General features: G+C 36.9%; 5 protein-coding genes across 8 annotated transcripts; 2 read left to right on the top strand and 3 right to left on the bottom strand.

The window, feature by feature from the left end:
* Positions 1-1561: 1561 nt before the first annotated feature.
* On the bottom strand, positions 1562-9526 carry LOC110851132 (serine-rich adhesin for platelets). 2 transcript variants are annotated; one of them, XM_022098777.2, is made up of 8 exons: positions 8715-9526; positions 6757-7151; positions 3955-6651; positions 3775-3875; positions 3576-3700; positions 3030-3485; positions 2735-2965; positions 1562-2654 (listed from the first exon to the last, which is right to left on the bottom strand). In XM_022098777.2, exons 1-8 carry the CDS (start codon positions 8873-8875, stop codon positions 2546-2548), a joined length of 4275 nt encoding a protein of 1424 aa, XP_021954469.1. In that variant the 5' UTR covers positions 8876-9526; the 3' UTR covers positions 1562-2545. The 2 variants fall into 2 exon arrangements, with proteins under 2 accessions (XP_021954469.1, XP_021954470.1); XM_022098778.2 differs by having other exon boundaries at positions 7327-8857.
* Positions 9527-9679: 153 nt separating this feature from the next.
* On the bottom strand, positions 9680-11781 carry LOC110850841 (lambda-crystallin). Its single transcript, XM_022098420.2, has 6 exons — positions 11601-11781; positions 11196-11450; positions 10935-11125; positions 10634-10854; positions 10406-10563; positions 9680-10351 (listed from the first exon to the last, which is right to left on the bottom strand). Exons 2-6 carry the CDS (start codon positions 11225-11227, stop codon positions 9997-9999), a joined length of 957 nt encoding a protein of 318 aa, XP_021954112.1. The 5' UTR covers positions 11228-11450; positions 11601-11781; the 3' UTR covers positions 9680-9996.
* Positions 11782-12851: 1070 nt separating this feature from the next.
* Positions 12852-15950, top strand: LOC110851573 (ATP-dependent RNA helicase DHX33). Its single transcript, XM_022099418.2, has 8 exons — positions 12852-13186; positions 13262-13523; positions 13608-13981; positions 14062-14196; positions 14278-14532; positions 14631-14892; positions 14970-15328; positions 15400-15950. The coding sequence occupies exons 1-8, from the start codon at positions 13110-13112 to the stop codon at positions 15875-15877; spliced, it is 2202 nt and encodes a 733-aa protein (XP_021955110.1). The 5' UTR covers positions 12852-13109; the 3' UTR covers positions 15878-15950.
* Positions 15923-21080, bottom strand: LOC110851572 (ribonuclease 3). Of its 3 annotated transcripts, none has more exons than XM_035852777.1 (14): positions 20942-21080; positions 20310-20858; positions 20019-20224; positions 18970-19913; positions 18700-18895; positions 18314-18603; positions 17964-18241; positions 17680-17869; positions 17407-17538; positions 17064-17311; positions 16872-16977; positions 16602-16807; positions 16332-16531; positions 15923-16258 (listed from the first exon to the last, which is right to left on the bottom strand). In XM_035852777.1, exons 2-14 carry the CDS (start codon positions 20855-20857, stop codon positions 16128-16130), a joined length of 3675 nt encoding a protein of 1224 aa, XP_035708670.1. In that variant the 5' UTR covers position 20858; positions 20942-21080; the 3' UTR covers positions 15923-16127. The 3 variants fall into 3 exon arrangements, with proteins under 3 accessions (XP_035708670.1, XP_021955109.1, XP_035708669.1); XM_022099417.2 differs by having other exon boundaries at positions 18970-19712; positions 19803-20224; XM_035852776.1 differs by having other exon boundaries at positions 18970-20224.
* A 27-nt stretch (positions 21081-21107) lies between these two features.
* Positions 21108-23316, top strand: LOC110851574 (protein SHQ1 homolog). The gene is made up of 7 exons (XM_022099419.2): positions 21108-21317; positions 21408-21601; positions 21679-21839; positions 21933-22322; positions 22409-22532; positions 22614-22774; positions 22839-23316. Exons 1-7 carry the CDS (start codon positions 21175-21177, stop codon positions 22965-22967), a joined length of 1302 nt encoding a protein of 433 aa, XP_021955111.1. The 5' UTR covers positions 21108-21174; the 3' UTR covers positions 22968-23316.
* The last annotated feature ends 294 nt before the right edge of the window (positions 23317-23610 follow it).

Consider the following 23610-nt stretch of genomic DNA (forward strand, 5'->3'; position numbering starts at 1 on the left):
TCGCGAGTAGGTAAGTAAATGACGGAGAGAGCGACGCCATTAAATCATATCTCGCGATTTTAGCAACTCTCAGCCTGGTAAGCACTTGCATTGTCAGATAATACAAAACTTTTCTCGATAAATTCCGAGGTGGAGGCAAAATCTAAGCGAGACAAGAGAATCCCAAGGGACTCAAATCAGTTGGACAGCAGCAGCTACGGCGTGCAAAATACTCAAAGATCCAGGATTTATCGGAAGGGAGCAGAAGTAGAAGAGATGAGTTGAAGTCTGACTCGACAGAATACATTCGAAAATGATCCCAGGATTGGCAAAACCGAAAGTGTCGAGGGACCCTGTTTGCCAATGCTCAGCTCTCTAAATTTTTACCCGTCTTGTCCATTCTGAAGGTTTTCTCAACTTGCCTCATGTCCCAAAAATGACTAAATCTATCCGTGCTATTGGGGTCATTTGCTCCCTAATTACAAACCAACTTGAGACTAAAGTTGCCAATTTAGTATTTGCAGATATCTTATTTGCCAATCCTCTCAGTAAAGATTCAACCTTATCACCATCATCACTTTATTTTAAACTCTTCTTTCCCTACAACATAGACACCAACCAACCACCAACCAACTAATACTCTCGGGATGATGGGAGAAGAGTGAACCGATTTAAGCATATTTTTCTAAACTAACTTGCTTCAATTCAATGGGCTCCCTTTATTGTTATGTGTGCTTTGAAAAGACTTTTTCGCCCAGGAAAGAGCGAGTATTAAAGAACACCACGCACCAAGTCAGCTCTGTTGAACTCCACAAAATCCAAAACTGCCCAAAATGTGCAAACAGGATTCGCATTTCTCTTTCTCTTCTTTCAACCATAAACCTCAACTCTTCTCCATCTCCAATCTGCATGTTTGCGTGGTGGTCGATTGTACTCCAACCTTACAAAATCCGATTTCCTTACTTTGTGGCCTTTTTGGGATAGAAAACCCGTGGATCCGTTGTGCCATTTGAATTTCTCAATATGTATGTATTCTTCAAATGGTTGCGACACGTTTCCCGTGAAAAATAGCAACACAAGTCTTCGAATAGTTGCGAAATGACTTTTTTCATTTCAAATTAATTGATGTCAAGGATTGGGACATCCTTAATTGACGAAATCATGAGTTTTATAATGTTTGACGGAAGGAAACTTTTTGTTTATTGTGTAAAGAAAAAAAAGTTTTCATGATGAGTGTAAAAGTTATAATTCAGGAAAAAATAATTTAATGAACTTTGGATTGCATGATGAACAGTTCTAAATAGGGATCTCTCCCTTCCTTCCTTTGTTCCAACTTGTTATGAGAAATGGGATCCGAGAAGATAAGTTTCAGCTAAGCTATATATGTATGTGCTACAGATTTATGTGTATGAACAGACGCTAAGTTGAAAGGAGACAAACTTTCTTAGGCCAAACTTTTCCATTAATTCCTTCAATGTAAATCATAACATACTATGCAAAAGTTTTAAGAAGAAGAGGAAGATGGTGAAAGTAAGGATAAGTGGACCCCATCACCCAAAGTATTCAGGCCAACGCAGATTTATTTATTTTTTATAAATATTTTCAATTTTTATTAGTTAACCAACCTTCACAATATGTGACGATACATATGTATGCATGATACTAAAAATAAAGTTTCACAGTTCGTTCTACTTGATACATACATTATAAAACAAAAGTATTTGTATTCATAGGAAGTGTCAAGACATATATATATATTCATGTATAAGTACGATATTGTTAAGCTCATATCACTGTGTACCTTACGCATGTCGATATCTTCAGAAGATATGCGAAGAGGAAGCGTTGCGTTGCTGTGTCATCATTCTTGTGAACACTTTGGGGTAAAGAAACCCTTGAACTAGAATCACTTAATGTATATCTCGGACTTTTGTACTCGTGGGGCAATAGGAAGGAGCTAATAATAGTCTTTTCAGTCTATGTAAGTATATATTGAGTAGTGAAGCAGCATTTCCGCCCCGTGGTCAATTTCTTCGCCATTATTTATCGGCTTTCCCTATGATACGGGGACAGAAGAGTCCCATCTTGATGTAGGGGACACAATTCTCACCTATATATACTAGCACGTGATATTTTCAAACTAAAAATTGGTCATGGCCTGACAGAATATCACAAAAAAAATAATATTGTAATCTATAGACCTGCTGGAGGACTGAAAAGTGATACTAAGTCAAAACAAATGGACACATTTACATTATAACTGCAATAGTAAATGGCATTTCAAGACACTACTGGATCAAAGTATAGTGACTAAGAGACATTAGATAACAAATTAAGAGAAAATAATCATTGAGGAAAGACCGTACAGTACTGTTGAATGGAAACTGGTACTGAACGAAAAAAAGAAAGGTAATAGGCTAAATAATATTAAGAAAATTAATAGTAAGACGAAACCTAAGGAATATAAACTAAATGACACACAAATTTTTGAATAATAAGAGAGTTAGTTGTACATGATTCACAGCCAGCCGAACTGTATGGCACGACAGTGTCTCTTCATGGAAACTTACCTGGTACTGCGAGGACTTATTGGAATGTGTTGAAACTTGCAGTTTTTGGAGTTACAGTTGCTGTTAACGATGTGCGGGCACACGATACCTCTACAGTTGAATTTACTGCGAACAAAGGAGTTAAAAATCATTATTGAGTTCTACACTTTGGTTAAACTAAACAAGGTTGAAGAGATTGAAATCACCTTAACACGATGGAATTTATCAGGCAGGACACGTATGGAACAAACTTGCCGTTATGCTCTGCGTCTAAAGTTACCATAAGAGTAGCAGGTAAAGGGGTATCCGTAAATGTGACATGCCTATCAGGTGCTAAACAATGTCGGGTAAGACAACCGGCAATAAAGCCACCAGTTTCTCTCGCAGACGTTTGGGAATTTTTGTCAGGTATATTTTTTGTAGATGCAAGACTGGATCTGAAAAAAAAAATTAGAATTTGTATTCAAATTAACTTTACCAAAACTTGAGAAAAAACAGAACCTAATGTCAGAACACGGAGTTGTCGGTTCAGCTACTTTATGGCCTTCTAGCGACGTTATTATTTGTTCTTCTAATTTCTTGAAGTTAATTGGGCCTTTCTTTAGTTCGTCATTTGTCGTAAGCTTGTAAATTTCTTTAAACTTTGTCAACATATCACCAGCCCCCATGGACGGAATTTTATATAAATCACCACTTAGTTCACTTCCCAACTTTTTACACTCAATACCAAAAGTGACTGATTTAGCTCGCATGTCAAATGCTTTCGAAATTGTAGATACTGCATCTGAATGCAGTTCAGCTGCTTCAATCTTTTTCACATACAAGCTTCTTTCTGCCACTTGTAGCTGCTTTTTTAGTTTCTCAACTTGCTGTTCGATACGATTGCACTGAACTTTCTTTTCGGATTGTAGATTTATCGTATCTATCGCACATCCTAAGAGGTGTGTTGCAGATTTTCTGAAAACAAGTTACAAAAATAATGAAATCAATCAATCCGTATCGCAATTATTGTTATTTTAATTATTCACGATATTATTGTGAACAGACCTAGACGTTAGAAAATCTTTTTCAGTCATAGTTAGCTTTATCTTTATTTCACTCTTCTTGAACGTTGCTCTTAATATTTTTTCTCGGAGTTGAAGCTCTTCACGGGTACGAGTAAATTGATCAGCCTGAAAAACATGCGCAACAAACAAGTATCTAGTTTCATTTAATCTAGTTCTACAGAAAATAACCAATCACATACCAAGCTTTCTCCAGTGTTGGCTTCTTTTCGACGTGTCTTTAACGACTTCCCGTTTGTTATTGAAGATGTTGTAGAACCAGGATTTTTGGATGTGGGTGATGCTAAGAACCAAAACAGGATCAGTCAGTGGACTACGATTCAGTTTTATAAGGCATGCAAAAATAATAGTATTATGCATACCTGCTTGTTTAACATTGCTGCTGGTACTGCTGGTGGTATCATCCTGTGATCGCAGGGCTGCATCTACTTTCTCCATAAATGAGACTTCTTTAGCTATTTGAGTGGTAGTGCTAGTTTCCTGAACTTGTTGCTGAATGTTTTTTGATTTTGGAGGACTCGATTGCACTTTGTTTTGAGGTGTTACAGGTGAGATCAAGGGTGAACTGAGTTTTAATTGATATGGAGAATCAGCAGATCCATGCGAACTGCTTGCAGAGGCATTATCCTGTGGTGATGACGAACTTTCAGAATTATTTGTATCGTCAATTATACTGGTAGAATTGGAAGCAGACGAGTGAGAAGTATTGGTTTGTTCAACAGTGATCAAGTCGGAAGCACTATTAGTTGAGGTTGATGTCACATTTTGAACACCATGGAGAGGTGGAATTTCGAGATTCCGCTCTCGAGAAATTCCGGTGTCCTCTACAATATTAGATATTTTCCTGGTAGCATTAGTTTCTACCCTTACCGTTAAACTTTGAGGAAGAGTATTATTATTATTGACATTAGTGGGGGATAAAGTTTTATGCATCAAAGTATCTACTGGAGCCTGATTACTTGTACTATTCTTTTGAAACAGATTTCCACTAACTCCATTCTTAGTTGCACTTTCTCGTACAGATTTCAAAAACTTGTCCAAAGATGAATGAAATTCCTGTGGCAGGTTTGCCGAACTGTTTTTTAATTCTTCGTCCTCGTCATTATCTTCCTCTTCTGTTGATTCGTCATTGTTACGTAACTGGATCACAATAGGTTGAATTTTTTTCCCGACTGCAGACATCCTGTCAAGTGCCTGATGGTAACTTTTCTTTGAGCTATATTTTGATTTGAATGTGTTTGGCTTCATCGGGGTCCGGGGAATTACGAATTCGTTATTGGGGAGGAGCGAGGTATGTTTCGAAGCTACAGCACTTTTGTGAGAAAAGGGGGTCATTTTATTAGAGAGTGAACATTTCACACTAGAATTTTGCTTGGTAAGAACTTTTTGAACCCCCGAAGAAGAAACTGTGACTTGCTTCCGCTTTATAGGTGACAATGATTTCCCTCTTTTATTATTGACCCTTTTGTTTTGGGCATCAGAGGAAGAACTTGACTTTTTAACCGTCTCTTGAGTAGGAGTACTTTGTTGTGGAGTAGTTGTATTAGGCTGAACATTAATTGATAGAGGAGCTGGTTCCATCAAACGCACTATCCTATGCGGATTAGTAGACGACGGGGATTGAATAACAATAGGAGCCAAAGGGGATTCAATTGTTGTGGGCACATTTGCTTCGCGAGAGACGACTGTCCTATGTTTTCCATCTTTTGAGACCGATATGGAAATTGTAGACATGTTCATGCTACTTAGAGCTGAAGAAGTAGTCGAAGACTTGGAAGTTGATTTGGAAGTGGAGGCTTTTATTGAACTTATTGAAGATCTACGGGTACGATACGCAGAAGATGACGAATGAGTGAAATTATTGCGGTGGGTCGAGTTTGAAGATGATTTCTTATTTCCAGAAACTCGAGCAGAACTGGATCTACTAGTAGTGCGATCTCTGGATTTAATCGATTTAGATTTAGAAGAGTTATTTGTTGGTCTAGTCTTAATTTGTTGTTCTTGAGCTGCTTGCTTCTTATTTTTATGCTTTGCCAAATCAGACAGCAATTTTCTTCTAAGGAGATCAAGTTCCAACTCAATTTCGTTCTCTTTTTCGTTGTTGTCAGCGAAAGCTGAGGAGAAGGTTGATTCTGCTACGTCAACTTGTTTCTGAGAAGCACCATCAGAGTTGTGGGTTAAATTGGCATCAACAAGTTTTGACTCTGAATGTGTTACATTATCATTTTGTATCACGTTGTTTATAATCGTTACGTGCTCCAACGGTTGCGACGAAGGAAACGCTTGCATTAATCCCTTCAATGCCTTTATCCTCAACTCGAGAACTTCCAAGTCCTCCTCATCGTCTCCTTCTGATGAAATATTTACAAGACTTGTGTTTTCAACTTCTGCTTCGTTTGTGTCCACGATAGGAGGAAGTTCATTCTGATCACTAAGAGAAGGCTCAACGACTTGATGCAAGCTTGTATCGACCAGCGAGGGGGTGCTAACTCTTGTAGAACTTGTTGAACTGTCTTTCGCGACAATCAAATCCAAATTTGTAGCAGTATCAAGTAAACTTACAGAATTAGATGATAGGTCATCCATTGATGACGTACTCAATTGAACTGGCGAGACTGGAATTATACTTGGTACTGTAGCGAGGGAGTGTTCAAGGAGGTCCGGATTAAAATCGTCAAAATCTGTGTCCGCTTCCTCGGATTCAGAACTTGATGTTGAATCTATCACAATTAACTCTGCTATTCGGGATGATTTGTCTATAATTGACAGCACTTCAACTTCATTGTCTTCCTCCTCAATTATATTTTCTTGTGGCAGTTGATTTTTCTCTTGGTTCATTGAATTTACTTGGGTTTGGTCAGGCGAGAGTGGAGGATCACAATATATAATCACGCGTGTTTCTTGCATCTTCGCTAAGGGATTTTCTACCATTTGTGAAACACTATTACGCATCTCACTTTCAATAGCACTATGAATATTTTCTGACGCTCTTCTTCTTCTATAGCTGTGATTTGAGAAATTTAATGACGATGAGCCATTTTCGGATGGACCAGGTGCTTCTAAAAATATTGTGAAATTAAAAGCCATTACTTTAAAATTGCATAAAACAAATAAAACAGGAGTGAGTAAAACCAAATAAAGAAAAGTATCAATTATATTCTTACCTTTCCTATATTTATGAGCCTTTTCATCGTAATTTGAATTTCTTTTGCTACGAGTATTATTACAATGACTACGATTTCTATTATCACTGGATGATACTGTAGAACTAGACTTATAGTTGATTCCTCCATCTCCGGATTTCAATCTAGTCCTGGAAGTAAAATGTTCTGAAGATCGTCGTCGATATTGGTGACGTATATCGACTTGACGGGATGAAGAAGACGAAGATGGTGGTCTTCCTCTTGTATCCGTACTACGTCTCATCATTCGCCTCCTTTTGTGACCATATTGACGTTCTGGATCGTCATCATCTTCATCGCTCAGTGGACTAAGACATTCAGACTCTCGTATTTCTCCTTCTTCCACGTCAGACGCCATTTTTGGTGTGAATGTATTCCTATAAAAAATTGAAATAAGTATAACGAAATTCAATTATGCGTTTTGTAGTGTAATGTAACTCAATTCTACTTCCATTCGAACCATTACTTATGCTTCATAACTTACCCCCCATACAAATACACCTACAATAATATAAAAAGTAGAAATATAAAAGTAAAATTAATTGTGCTCGCCTGATTTTGAACAGGAACGGTTATTCAATTACACATTAACTTTTTTAAATCTTTCTTTCCACATTTCTTATTCTTCTTTTCGATTAAAGTTACAATATCTATGGGCAATACGCTTAATGCATTTGAGTCATTGATAAATATTTGTCTCCACTATCTTAATTTTGAGTCACAGTTAAAAGTCGACGCGACCCGACCCACCACCGTACTCTATTTTAAACAAAGTTAACCAAAACACAAAACCAAAAGATACAAGAACCAGCTAGCAAGGAAGCAACCTGACACCAAAGTGGCAGTACAAATTTAAGAAATTGTCCAAAACCAAATTAGAATGTACATGAAATTTAACAAAACTACCAACTTCCAAACCCCAGAGACCAAGAAATAACGACAAGAAGGTAAAAAGTAATTGAAAATAGTTAAGATAGACGACAGAACTTTTGTGAGTGAATAGTCAGTCACTGGACCAAATACTGTAGCAGAACTATGAAGTTGATGAGTAGATAAATAATTATTTAATCATTAATTTGTGACGATGTACACTGAGATTTCTTACGATTAGACGAAGAATTAGACCAGTATAATATTTCACCATAAAAAATCAAGTCCAGCAGCAGGCAGGACGAGAGAGAAAGGTGCTCGAATCGAGCTCTGAACCCTGCGCCAGCATCTCACCCTGTGGCCAACAAAGTGCTGAAGATGGGGAAAGTGCAACATAAAAATCATCAGCATAAATGAGAATGAGAGTAAAGATTAACTGCAGTAAAATTGAGATTGGAACTGCTGGCGTAGCATTAATTGTTTATCTTATCATCCTTTATAATACGTATCAGAATTCAAAAGTGGATCATGCTTCTCTAGAATATTCGACCGAATTGTTTCTCCTCACTGGATGCCATGATCTGCTTCTGGTAAAGAAGATTGAATTCATTTATGAAAGGTGCAAAGCGTGCAAAGTTTAGGAATTTTTGTATCAGCATTTGCCATATTTTAACTGAGGTCCTTGCTGTACATATGATATGATTTAGAAATTGACACTCGTCCGTCCATTAAAAAAGTAAAACTTTATAAATTCCATGAGATTAGCTCATATTTAAGTACAAAATATTTTTTACCTCTTCACAAAGGGTACATTCTTGCAAGTCACTTCCCAAAAAGTTTATGTTTTGTTTTATCTTAACCTTGAATGTTAGTGCAGTTCCCTAAATTAATTATGACATAATTCATGGCACAATTTATTTATTTGTTGAACCAATGTTTTGGAACAATTGCGTAATCGAGACTGAATTTAAGTTTGGGTTGTACTTGAAAACTTGCCTTCACTTCATAATAAAAACTCCATTGTGTTATTAAAAAGAAATAAATAAAACATTCGAGTTGTTGAACCATACCATATCATACATCTCTTATCCCCGTGTAGTGGTGGTTCGTGACGATCAATTGTTGACGTTGGTGGGTAATACGTCGGACGATAATGGCCATGATCACCATTGTCGTTGATATTGTTATTTGGTCGAGGAAACTGATTCCCAGGAGGAAAGTTTCTAAACATAATGACAACTTAAGAACAATGTAATTTAACAATTCAATTTAACATTCACCAAGGAAATGGGTTGCCCCCAAATAATTCTGTTCGGGTTTATCGTTTTAGAACAATAGAACATACACTATTCTTCTTAAAATATATTACAATATATACAAAATACACAGCCTTTCTTGATGTTGGAAGAGAGTACTACATTATTAATAATAATGTATAATAATTTATTATACATCGTTAACTAAATGTTTCTTGACCAAGCGAAAAATTTAGAACTTGTGGATAGATTTGTACATACATCCGCTGATTATCTAATCTGTAGTAAAGTAGTGACCATGAAATGAAGGAATAATTGTCACAATTTTTTACAATTAACGATGTATAAATATTGGAAGTGATACAAAGCTAACAAAAAAAATATTATTTGGATTAAACAAAAGGTGTAGTTCACAGAAAAGAATTCGCACACTGGCTGATAAACCATGATCATGCTAAAATTACTGCTGGCAAGAGTCACGTTTATGTACATACTCAATGGCCTTGTGCAAAATATCACTTTTACTATACTAATAGCACGGTTACTTACTTACATACTACGCATTGCTCGTCAAAATCACTGCATTTTGCTCTATCTCATCTTTGTTGTAGAAAAAAATCTCAATGCATGCTGCGTCAAATGAATGCAATTAAGTAGTTCTGTTACTACTGCTATTTGTATGGCGTATATTAATAGCGTATTCATAATGATGTTGTATTCTAAACTTCCTATACATATAGCAATTAGTTTAAGGTGGTTTAATGGTCTTTTTGCAAATGTTTAAACTATTTACTTGTTTTTTTTATTTGGTTTACTTTCTATATACAACCATAATCAATGAAAATATGATTAAATAAAGTTAGTAAGATCCAATCTATCTACTGCAGAATTATGTAGCTAATCAGATACTTAAAAATAGGGGTAAAATTAGAAATGTATGTAAATGTTTAAAAGTTGATGTTCGATGTTGTTTGCATTTTTGAATGTCCCCTGTACCCGTATCATCTATTCTTTCAGTTAAGTTTATGTCAAACAGATATAATATTACTTAAAATATGCATGCTTCAGTAAGCAATGTTCCAAAATTTTTGAAAATTTATAACCCCAATTTCTCCTTGAAGGTGGCAAGTTCAGCCAGATTCTCATCCCTCCAGTTGCGCCGTTCTGGCAATTTATCATTTGGCACCATGTCTTGGAGTTGTCGGTCAATTTCTTGGCAACTGTCCTCCGTCATAAGAGGGATTCCACCCATATCTTGGGACACGTCATTGATGACTTGGCCATAACGTTTGCAGTAGTCTTTGAATCCATCCGCATTGAGGTGAGCAGTTTCCAGCGGGCCCAGAAAGACATATCTGGGGGCGAGGCCTTCCTTCATGACGATATCGGCATCCTCAACGCTCAAAATCCCGTCCGTAACCAAACGCCAAGTCTCGTTCAATATGGCATACCTGTAAAATTCAGTTACTGAAAATTTTCGAAACTCCCATATTTTGTGGTCTTACTGGACTCGATTTAGTGCAAATCCGGGCAGTTCTTTATTCATGACGATTGGCTTCATCCCCAAAGAAGTGAGGAGGGCACGCACATGAGTAGTCACATCTGGTTTCGTCCACTCGGATGGAACCAATTCAACCAATTTTACAAAATATGGAGGGTTGATCTAAGTAAATTCAGGAAAATATGTCATCAAGAGTTGATTTAAAAGACATGCAAATTCTTAACATTTTTACAGGATGAGCAATCAACATTCGGTCCTTGATGCCGTAATTGGCAATAAACTTGGACGGCATGATGGTTGACGTGGAACTTCCAATGTACGCTCTCGTGTTCCCAACTTCATTTAAGGCCTTGTCAATCGATTCAAAAATTTTCACTTTCCACTCAAAGTTTTCTGGGGTGCATTCTTGGATATATGTGGCACCATTTACGGCATCAGCAAGGCTTGTAGCAGCTAAATATGTATGCAAATTGTTTTAAATCGTCAGCACGTATCAACTTATCAGTGGAGTATTGTTGGCAATTTATATTTACCCGTAATCAGCTTGCACTGTTCGGTAGCGTTCAGCTTATGAGCCTTCAATTGGCCCTTCGCCTCCAAGGCGTGCAATTTGTCATGAATAAACTTTGGAGTACCGGCCAGGACTTCGGGTATACTGTCAAATAGTCGAACTTCATGTCCACCGGATGCAAACAGCATTGCCCAGGATTTACCAACGAGCCCACTGCAAGAGCATTTAAATAAATAATGTCATTCATTATTTATTATTTATTTTTAAATATTACTATTGTTACCTTCCCACAATCGCGACAATTTCTTTTTCCATTATTATATTTCTTTTTAGAAATTTGAATGCAGAAAAATAATGTGTAGCTCGCTGGAAGTTGATAAACGGAATGAGACAAATCCTAAGAAGATGATACGTGAAATGTACTTGTTGTGTGTGGTATTTGGTCTTTTGGTATGTAAATCGTTAAGTTGACGCTGTGCTCGACTGGTTCTTCTTCAAGGGCTTCCACTTCAATCAACTCGAACTCGCTGGAATAATACTGAAATCAACATGAAATCAACATATTTTCCAGCTCCAGTCAGATTCAGAGATAAACAAGATTGGGATCGGGGATGGTCTCGACAACGAGAAAAATTTAAATTCATTTTTTTGACAGAGATTGAACATCTTCGCCTCCATCCAAACTTACCAAACTGAGCCAGCGTAAGGAGGACAATAATATTTGGATTTTAATCCTGCATCATAAACAAAGACACAGAAGAGATGCGCTTATTATTACTGAAAAATGTTTCCTACTCAATGTCACCAATTCATGGCCGGTCAAACTATGCTGGAGAATTTTTTAGAACTATGTAGATAGTTAATTGTAAACGTGTTTCCTTCTGAACCTGAGCCAATAATGAGTGTCTACTGCGGAATTTATTATACACGAAGTTAAACTCATGATAATCGAAAGCATATTTATTTTACAAAGCTGAAACTTAAATGTGTTACGATATAATATTATCATAATATAATATTATATCATATCGCCCAAGCAAACCAATTATTCCTTGGCTTTTTGGAGTTTCCTACTTTTGACTTTTAACTGCTTAACCGAATAATAACCACACAAAGATCAAAGGGATATATGCCGTCATAAATTTATGATGTGTGGCAGACAGATAAAAATGAGACTTTATGTATATTAGTTAAGCATTATAGTCTCGATCCTTCTCTGCCAAATTATATAAACGGGGGTAATAAAATTTTGCAAATATTTGAGATCCCCTTTAGCGGAGAAGAATATTAGCTTAACTATGAGTTCAAAATGGTGTCACATTTAACTCTATTTTAAATATATGAAACACTACAAATCGCACTCCTTGTATCAATACTGCGTGCGAAAATCAAGTCCCTTTTATAATTATGTTGGTCTCATGATCATAATCCTTTTCCATGACCGACATGATAATAAAACATAAAAGTGACCATGTACAAGTTTCACAAGTCGGAAATTTATAAAATACGCAGACATATCAAATTAACATGATATATTATGATTCATATTTATGAAGCTTAGTGTTCATGAGAAAGTAAAATGATACTGCAATTTCACAGTAGTCGAATTTCGGCGACGTTAGCACAAAATTCGGAACGATTGAAAAATCTATTAACAGGTTGTTGCGTGATATACTGGAAATCCATATATGTAGAGAAATGTGAGACGAGATTCTAGAGATTCTTTCTCTAGAAACTTTGCAATGTGTTATCTTCAACATTGAAATGAATGCGTGATGACATGAAATTAATGGTTCGTCAATTTTTAAATGATTCGAACAAATTGTCAATACATTTATGATGAATTCATAGCACTAATTCTGCTTGAAGTGCAATTTTTAACGAAAAGTCTCATCAATGAAACTCGTGGAGGGTAATTTCTTCAAAGCTGAAAGCGGCCGACACGCAACTTGCACATTTTACATTTCATTCCATCTCCCTAATTCTTCTATTTCTAGAAGCAGAATTTTAATTTCCATCCAAAAATATTTAGAAATTGTCTACATAAATTTTGTATTTGTGTTTGTGGTCATTTAAATGGTGACTGAGGGGAAAGATATTTTATTTTTTCTCGTAAATTTGTCAATCATACTTTATACTGCATCCGCAGCAGTAAATTTCCGAAACATTTTTATAGCTGATTAGCTTCACATTAATCATGGCTTTAGCTTCGTCATCTCGTGACGATAAGGCAGAAAAGCCGGAAATACTACCAATGTGCTTGGCAAAAAATAGGTAACGAATTACATTGACTTTATAATTTAAATTCTGAACAAGGTAATAATTTGTATATTTCTTGTATCATTTCAGTTTCCTTAAAGAATTTGGTGGTAAGGACTATGCCACCGTCAACATGACAGAGAAACGCTACGCCCCCATCGTTTTGAAGAAAAGGCTGAAAAAACTGCTGAAGACAAGTGAACCGGTCGAAGAGTATGATCAGGATGGAAACACGATCATCTTAATGGGCGAAACTGGATGTGGAAAGTCCACCCAAGTTCCTCAGATCGTCCATCGATATTTGAAGAAAAAGTTTCCAAATACGAAACGGACATGTATTGCAATCACTGAGGTATGTGTGCATTTTCCCCAAATATTACTTTGTCTGACGTTTTTGGTTTTGTAATTAAACTTGTGTTTCACACGACAATTTTAGCCTCGAAGATTAGCTGCGCTAACTCTGGCGGCCCGAGTAAATGAAGAAATGAAGTCAACTATTGAAGGAATTATCGCCCACAGTGTTCGATTTGATACTAATTTTTTTGACCGTACGAGAATCCACTTTCTTACTGAGGGAATACTTCTTCAACAAATTATGGCAGACCCATTCTTGCTCGGCTATCATGTCGTCATTGTGGATGAAGCACACGAAAGATCAATTGCCACGGATTTAATTTTGGGCCATCTAAGGAAACTGGTGTATTATAGAAATAAAGTTGCAAAAATGATGGAACGAGAGCTTTTTAAGTTGAAAGTAGTTATTATGACGGCTACTGGTGAAGCATCTACTTTGCAAAGCTATTTCCCTGGGTAATAACCACAAGTTTATTTTAATACATAGTGTAAGTATTCAGATTCATGGTTGAATTTTTGAAATATTCCTTTGCTAGATCGAAAGTTCTATTTATTGAAGGAAGAACACATCCCGTGAAAATTAATTACCTGTCACCTTCAAGCCAAAGTGATGACTATCTTTCATTAACGGCAGCGACCGTGATGAAGTTGCATAACGAGCTACCTGTCGAGTAAGTACTTCGACGTGGATGATGGGATGATGTGCACATCATTGTTTTGAAAATAATATTTTTTCATGATCATTTTTATAGTGAACATTTCTTGGTATTCTTGACTGGACAAGAAGAGATTGAGGGTGTGGTGAAGCAACTTAGGGCGACAAACCATCATTTTCACGTATTTGTGTGCCCGTTGTACGCCGCATTGCCAAAGAAAGCACAAGAAAATGCATTTACGATTCCACCCTACGGAACTAGAAAAATTGTTGTTGCAACAAATATTGCGGAAACGTCATTGACAATTCCTGGAATTAAAGTTGTAATCGATTCTGGTTTTATCAAAGCCAAGTAAGGCTAATTTTATCTAAGCGACTGCAAGAATATCCGTATGACATGGATATCTCATTATTGGTTTGACTATATATGTATCAACTACTTATTAATAGATCCTACTTGTCGTCGCACGGACTTGAAGCATATCAAGTGCAACACATATCCAAATCTCAAGCGGCACAAAGAGCTGGCCGAGCTGGAAGAGAGTGTCCAGGGCAAGTTTATCGTATGTATCCAAAACAGCATTTTGACAACTTTGCCGACTTCGAAGAACCTGAAATTAAGCGATCGAATTTAACACAACTTCATCTCATGCTTCCTCATTTCTACAAAATTGATGGATCTTTTAAATTTATGGAAGATATTAATCCTGAGGTATAATGTAGCACAGTAAACAAGATGCGACAAATATTATGAAAATTACTGAATATAATGATGGGAATTACTTTTAGATCGCAGTTGACGCTAAGCTTGAATTGGAAGCTCTCGATTTAATAAATCCACTTCAAGATACTAAAGCCATGTTAACAGAACTTGGGAAACGGCTTTCAAAATTCCCCATTGAACCAAAACTAGCCACTGTTTTGTATTATGCTACTGCTCGAGGTGTTCTTGAACAAGCGAGTTCTATAATTAGTATGATGGAAACAGAAAACTTGTTCTTACCAAGCAATGAAGATACTCGATCTCTGGAACTCCAAAAATTTTGGGCACCCGAGGGAGACTTAATCACCTATCTCAACATTTTTACTCAGTTTGTCAAGTCCAAAAATTCCAAAGTTTGGTGTGATAAAAGTCGGATCAGCTTCCGGTATGTTAATTTTTTCACAACAATATCATGATCATCATTTACCTGTTACATATATTGTTGTCTTTTTTCAGTGCCATGACATATGCAGTTCGTGTTCGCAAACAGCTTATTGATCTGATGAAACGCTTTTTGGAGGAAGTTGAAGTTGACTATAAACCTCTACACAATCAAAACATCAACATGACTATTATCCACTGCTTTGGGAAGACAATCCATTGGCAACGGGCAACTATGGACCCAACTGGAAAATACTACCGTATAGAAAACGTCCAAAAAGTAAAACATTCTGACCGCATCAAGAAAAATAGAATTTGGGAAGCCAGAGTTAGAGAAAACCCGGGTTTGTGGAGCTTGGATGCGCCTCCAAAGAAAATATTGCATGCCAAAATCCACCCTTCATCCACTCTAGCTGTAGCTCGGCCATCTGAAATTATTTTCCTAAAAGCCACTCTCAATGAGAAGAACGACCTTTTTCTTCATCATTGCTCAGTCTATGATGAGACAATTGCAAATCTTCGCCACAGCCATAATGAGATTACAATATTCTAAGCACTAAAATCATAAGCATGTGTTATACTGATGGAATACCTTGTATTGCAAGAATAAAAAGTTGAATTTATTACTCGATTGGAAATGTTCTTTTGCAGACATTATACATATTTTAGTACTTATACATAATAGTACTTCTACTAATTGTAAGAATATGTTAGTTCGAGACTAGAATATATACATACATATTCAGACTAGGGTATTAGGGTATATCTACAGAAATATGAAATTTAACAAAAACTAAAACTAATCAACGCTTCCTCTGGAATTTAGAAGTTTTGTCCACAACCGATTTCTGGTGATGGAGTTGGGGGAACAAATGGCCAGACTCTTTTAACGCCGTGGCAGCAGCATTCATTTCGGCTTCTTGAATGCTATGTCCTTCAGTGTTATCAAAAAATGAATTAGTGTATGGTTTAAAGGTGGGATAATAATAATCAAGGGATAATGATACCCTTTGCCGTTGCAAGCCGAGTTCCTCTAAAATACACAGCGACTGTATAGACACGCGTGTTGGTGGGGCCTAATGACTCTGTGACCTTGTAAACTGGAATGTCAGGCTCGCGTCCATCCATAGCTCGAAGTGTTAAGCAACACTGTTGTAATTTGGATTTAGGGTCATTCCATTCTTGCTTCGTAATTGATTCGTTCAACCTGAAGACATATCATTTTAATTTAAACATCATTCAAAAAGGAGAAAACTATTAATTATTTATTTGCTTACCGTGGGAAAAAGCAGATGGAACAGAACGTGGTACAGTATAACAGACCCTTATCAATGTATAAAGCTCCCAGTACTGCCTCCAGCAAATCTGCTCGATCCTTTGTCTTCATTTCTGACTTTGGATCCCTCATCGCATACTGAGTCATCCCAAGATCATCACAAACATATGCTTGAGTGCGATTATTGACCAACGCACTTCTAAGCAACTGAAAGAAACAAGAGTAACTACACGTTATACAAGTCCTCTCATGTTATTTCACTAAGTCATACCGACAAATGCCCTTCATGATGATCTGGGAAATGGCGATAAAGATAATCCGAGGAAATCAGTTGCAGCACCGTATCTCCCAAAAACTCTAGTCTCTGATTAGATCCTCTAAACAAAGTACAGTCCAAGGAAATACAATTAGAATTTTCAAATAACAATGCAGGAGTGTTGACGGAATTAATGTTTTTGCGTACTGAGAAAGGTTATTATATCCTAAGCTACGATCAGTGAAAGCCCGAGCGAGTAATCTTATGTGGGTAAACTCAACCCCAATGCTGTCCTCAAATTTTGTCAGCTTTTGCAAGGCTTGGTGGTGTTCAATCCACTCCCTATCACCGTCTGGTTCTTCTTGTTGCAATGGATGACGAGGATAATTAGCCCATCTCTGGTGAAGGATGTCATCTTCACTGAAGAACGTCTTGGCAAACACACGATCCGACACCTGTGGGTAAATATAACATATATTATTATTTACTTAAGTACAGATTAGCATATATAAGGAAATAAAGTTGATAATTTTCTAAACTACGGTTTTACTTGAATTCCGCCATCCAAAAACAATGCTCCCATTAAAGCTTCGAAACAATTTGCCATGGCATGACGAAGCTCTGAATCATGGCACAAATCACTTCCATGAGCGTAGAGCATATACTGGTCCAAACTGAGTACCTATAAATAAAATAGAGATACATGTTTAAATTTCTGACGACAATTTTGCAACTTCATAAAATTAAACATGCTCGTTTGTGAATAAGCAATAACGAGCTATATGCGGAACAATATCAGTAGCTTAGGATAACATTACGGTACCTTCGCTAAAACTGCCAAATGCTGATTCTGTACAATCGCAGCCCTGTATGTGGCTAATCCTCCTTCTTCCAAGCCAGGGAATAAGTGGAATAAATGAATTGAAGTTACAAACTCTACTACAGCATCTCCAAGAAATTCTAAACGCTCATTATGCGTGATTTCAGATTCCATCTCTTGGTCGGATCCAAATCTACATGCACACACACAAAAAAAACATTTACAAAACATTAATAAACACCAACCAAAATGACAACAAATTAAAAATATAGGTAAGTAATGGTTACTTCGCCATAATGTTGATAAGTGTCGTAATCCCACGTTTCCTTGTAGAGGTGTAATGAATTCTACGATCCCCATATTCTGGCTGTCTTATACCACAATTTGTCAAAGAATTACGTGCATGGTCAGGATTAGTCCCAAAATTTTCTCTGTATGAGGGATGTGTCATGGCCAACTGAAGCAAATAGCGGTTTGTAAATTCATATCGCATCCGAGTCTCAAGGGTACTAAGTGCTTTGTGGAAACGAAGATGAGCCACAAGTACAGGAATTAACATTGCGTGCTGAAATTATACAGATTGTTAGAGCGTATAAACCAATATTCTAATCAACCTTCGCATTAACCAAAACCTTACTTGCACTAAATCGCAGAAAATCCCTGTAGTACGGAATCCTTTCGCCGATATCGCAATTGTTACGTCGCGTTTCATTGTGGAAGCCGTTCGCATTTTTTGTAACTTTAACTCTTTGTTGACCAAAATTCTCTTTTCTTCTGCAGACGGTTTAGCCATGTTGGAGAGTAAGTGGCGATATTTCACATATCTTCTCCATGCTCGCTGATAACTCACATCTCCAGCGTATGATAACTGAGGTGGTCTGATCCCAAAATGAACAAGAAGAGGATATTTTTTCTCGTCTTCAACTTCTGCATCAATTCACAAATTAACATTTTTAATTTTTAAAAACTTTGCAGGAAATAAAGATATTTAGCAATAATAAATTGTCCAAAAAGAAAGCATACCAGATTCATGGCCGCTGGTATCTCTATCAATCTGATCAACTCGTAATGAACATGGTTTTTGCCCAAATTTAGATACAATCATTCCTTTATGCTTATCAGCAAAATTCTGCCATTCAGTCTGAGATTTGGAAAAGTGATCCGGAAGTTCCTTTTCCTTGAATATGTTTCTATCGCTTTTGAGCAAATATAGCATCACCTGTTGAGCATAAATATGTAGACAAACTTAAACATGTACATGACATTACTTACAAAATATTAACGGTATATTACCCTATTCATGGAGAGAATTTCTTTCCCATTATCTGGAAGTTGTCGAACAAATCGTGGCATCAAATGGAAAGGAGCACAACTTCCCTGTTCACCCCAGTCGTACTTTAAATCCAAGAGTTCCAGTATCTCTCGGAATACATAAGTTTCAAAAAGCTCAAGTTCCCTCACACAAAAAGATTCCGGAAACTTTTCTTCAGTAACAAACACGTCGTAGCGAATATTAAACCTTATAACTCGACAAGGCGGCAGCTTAAGATCAATTTTGTAATGAGATAGGAGTGAAAATCCTTCAAAGATGTATTCGTGGCCGTCGTGGCGAATCACGGAGGGTGTTTTCACTAGAAAATTTTTCGCAGGACATATCGTTATGCGGTAATGGTGTAAGGTGTTTCTATTTGTTGAAAACGGAATACATGGTGGGATAATAGACTCGCCAGGGAAATATCCGTGCCTAATACCACACCGTCGTGCTTTCGCACTACAGCGACAAAGGGGACCGTCGTTCATGAGACCAGGATCGTTGTGCCACAATTCGGGATGAAGTCTTCGAGGGTGAAGCTTTCTCTTTTCTAATTCACTGTTGGCAGCACTGCTCTTGGACGATATTTCATCCTCATCTGAAGAATCTTCAGAACTCGAGCTCTCATCACTGCTACTACTACTACTGCTGCTGCTGCTATCCTTTTTGTGACATTTGGTGTCTTGCTTTTTTGATTCCCCTGCACAATTGTCGGAGTTTTTGCCTTTGTGAGGAACAGAGCAATTAGAATTAATTGCCTTTGAATCATTCTTTCCACATTTCCGATCTATATTTGAGTTAGTGCAACACCCACTTTCGTTTTTGTCGCATTTGGATTCTTCAGTATTCACTTTTAATTCCTGAACTGTTTCTTCACAGTCACAAATTTCCCCTTCTTCGTGAGTGCAACAAACAACTGGCTGATCTAAGGGAGGTTTAGATTGGGATGAATCTTCTACCAGTGCTTGAGGATCCTCTTTAGATGTTGCCGATTTTGACAAATCCTCTAAATTCTTTGGTTTTGAATTACCTTTAGAACATGTCTTTGAACATGCTTCGCCCAAGTGTGCCTCTTTTTTCTGCTTCTTTGCCTTCAACTCAATCTCTTCATTTAGTTCTTCAAACTTTATAAATCCTAACTTTTCGGCTTCTAGACGTGCAGTCTCCGCCTTGAGCAGCAGCCTCTTTTCGAACGTATCACAAAGGGTTTTAGTTGCATCAGTCGCACAAAAATCCCTGCAACATACATATTGATTAAATAACCATTAGTCATTCATATTCTCAGATCGATTATTTATTAGTTCCTACTTAATTATCTTACCCATTTTCTACCCTGGTATAGTACATTTCATCTGGTGCAGATCGAGTCCATTTCTCGACCTTCAGATCGTCCAAATCTTGATCTGATGAAGCATCCGAACCATAATTTCTATCATCTTGTGACTTGTCACTTATTCGTTCATTTTTCCTATGGGAATCTCTGCGAGGCGATCGCTTTAGAATATTATGTCCTGTTCTTCCTGCTCCCGAGCTGCTCATGGACTTGTTTCTACTACTCGTAGCAGAGCTGCGGTTATCTCTGCCAGACTGCGGGTACCTTCTACCACTGCTGCTACGGGATTCATGTCGACTGTGTTGCTTATTTCCAAACCGGCTATCTCTGTCTCTGTCCCGGTCTCGGTCCCATGAATCCCGTCTTCTTGAATTTGAGGATGTGATTCTGGTATCAGCTCTAGACCGTGATTGCCGATCTACAAATCTTGACCTACTCACTCCCCTGTCCTGACAATCCCGACTGTGGCCATCACGGTCACGGCCTCTCACTTTCTCTGATTGTCTGTCAGCATAGTCGTCCCTTCGCCTATTCATTCTGCATGTACACAAATCTCAGACTTACAATTTCTTACACTAACCAAATGAATAGTTTTATTGTAATATAGGAACCAAACTTACCCGAAATTTTAGCGTATAATTAAATTAAATTAAATTAAAACCCTTGCAGTCTTGGAGTTTATTTTTAAGTTCCCTGTCTCGTGATAAATGGCACGAAATTCTCATTCGCGGGAAGAAATCTGCACATGGCCTCAAACTAACCTCACATCACACAAATGCTTTTTGAGTTTCTGAGAATTAAAATTTTTTAAATTTAACTAGTTTCCAAATTCAAATAAGGATTATAATTTACGATGATTACCCCAACATTCCGTCTCGACCAGAACGAGACTCAGTTAATCATCATTGTAGAAGCACCCTATACAAATGTTAAAAATACAGAAATTCACGTCGAGGGTGACGATGTGCGCTTTTACTCGGCTCCATATTATCTTCGGTGAGTGATTTAACTGGAAATTTGGTTAATATTAATTACTTCTTATGCTGGTCTAATATTACACATATGGTTTTGTGCTAAATTCATTAGATTGGCATTGCCTGGGCATGTGGAGGAGACGGACAATAGCTCCGCCAAGTATAATTCGGACAAGTCGGAATTCGTGATTACTTTGGATAAGGTTACTCCAGGTCAACATTTTGATGGGTTGGATATGCTCGCGTCCCTGTTAGCACCAAAGGGCCAACCGAAAGCCAAGAGACCATTAATTGAAGTTATGGAAGGTTTGATTGTTCCATTGTCAATAAATATTAAACAATGCTTTTAGTTTTGTTATACTCGATGTTTATTGATTAACTAGAAGATAGCGATGTTCCACCATCCTGTTCCATGCAAGAATTTAGTGACGATGATTGGCATATTGACCAAGTGGTACAAGAACCAACGGGAGAGGAAGCGATGTGTTCACAACATGGCTATGGGTTCGCCAATTTACACAAGGGACTATTGAATAAATATCAGGTATTTTCGGATAATAATGTCCTTTTAATTGTTCAACATGAAGATATTCTAATTAACCTTATTACTTAACCTTATTATTAACCATTCGACAAGGTGGAGTTAGGTGAGGTTTGTGAAATCAAGAATCCAGACGCCGTACCACCTGCAAAAAGATGGGCTGAAAAATATGCTGAGGAACAAATAAAGTTTTCGGATGATCACTATCTTTCCGATCTCATGCTGGAAAATGACATCCCCAGGCTTCTTGAATTCCACTTCGACTCAGAATCCTTGAATACACTTACGCCTAAAAATGTTGACCAGATGAAAATATTGGGAAATCGTAAATTCATATTAGACAAGTCTGAACAAAAGGTATTGTTCTTTGGAATGATTGACATTATTTTTTCTTACTGCTATGACTGGAGAACAAGTGAGGGATCTCATACTATCGAATCCACTTGGAATATATCTCGAATAAGTGCAAGTTTATCGTGGTTTGTGGTAAGAGGAAAGACTTATTTGTAATTAATGAAATTACAAATAATGAGGAATTATATAGTACAGTAGTTTAATTTACTTTATTTCAGTCGTTTAATAGCATCCAAGATGTGATCGTTTCTTCACTACGCCGTTCTTTATCGTTCCCTTTGCATCGTAACTGGGATCTTTCCATGAAAGTCTTTCAGGACACGCTGCAAGTCCTTAAATCAGGTGAGAAAGGACGCTACCAAAATGTTTCTTCTTTCATTTGATGCTTTAAAGTGCTTGCAAAAGTTTAATTTTTATGTGCAGGACCCAAAGGGATTTTGGTGTGCCTACTGGATATCCAAAAACTGTTTAATGAAAGAGCCCCGTATTATCTGTTAAACGTACTTTTCATTGAAGAGTATTGTATATGGGTCCAGAAGATTACCCAAGAATCTCTGCATAGTCTTACAACCACCTTGGAACAAGTACGTTGTACATTATTCGGAAATATTTTAAATGTGGAATGATTTTCTTAATAACGTATTTCAGGAGTTACAAAAAGTTTCGAAGTCCCATGTAAATTTCGATTTGCCAGAACTGGAAATTGCAGCAAGACTTGTAGAAGAAGAAGAAATGGAAGACGACCTGTCTACAGTAATTCAGGGTATTCAAATTTAGTAATGACACATAGATTTATTTGTTTTATTTTAGTATTCAATATATTAATAACTCTGCAATTTTGAATCGACTATTATTTACGTGGTGCGTGAAGTTGTAATAGTAGAATGGCACATGATTAAAACTGATCGTGTTGGATATATGTAAATTGACATCTATGTGCCTTTTTTTAAAAAATTTGCTTATGTTTACCTACAGAATAATTAGGACTATTCATGTTAAATATATGATTTTATTTGTTAAGCGCTATCCACGTGTTTTTTATGTATGTTACAAATTAAACTCAAACCATGCAATTTAGTATTTTTATTCGGTTATAACTTGAAATAAAAAACAGTATGTCAATAAACTCCTCGTTCCATATTTTACAATTTTATTGACTCGCATTTGCGCACGCCAATCCAGTCACACCTCCTCAAAGAGGCAAAAAATACGTAAAAGCTACCATGTATTTCCTCATTATTAATTTCGCAAAAAAACAAATTTGTATCGGATTTTTACAATTTTTGCATTTTCTTAATCTAGACAGTAGATACATATTTAGTTATTGTGTCATGTCTGATGCCAAACTGAATTTTCAAAATAATTTTTTTAATGACACTGAAAATACTCGTAAAGTCAGAAAACTACGAGTATACAATAT

This window comes from Folsomia candida, unplaced genomic scaffold (genome assembly GCF_002217175.1).
Source record: "Folsomia candida strain VU population unplaced genomic scaffold, ASM221717v1 Fcan01_Sc006, whole genome shotgun sequence".
In the NCBI taxonomy this organism is placed as follows: Eukaryota; Metazoa; Arthropoda; class Collembola; order Entomobryomorpha; family Isotomidae; genus Folsomia; species Folsomia candida.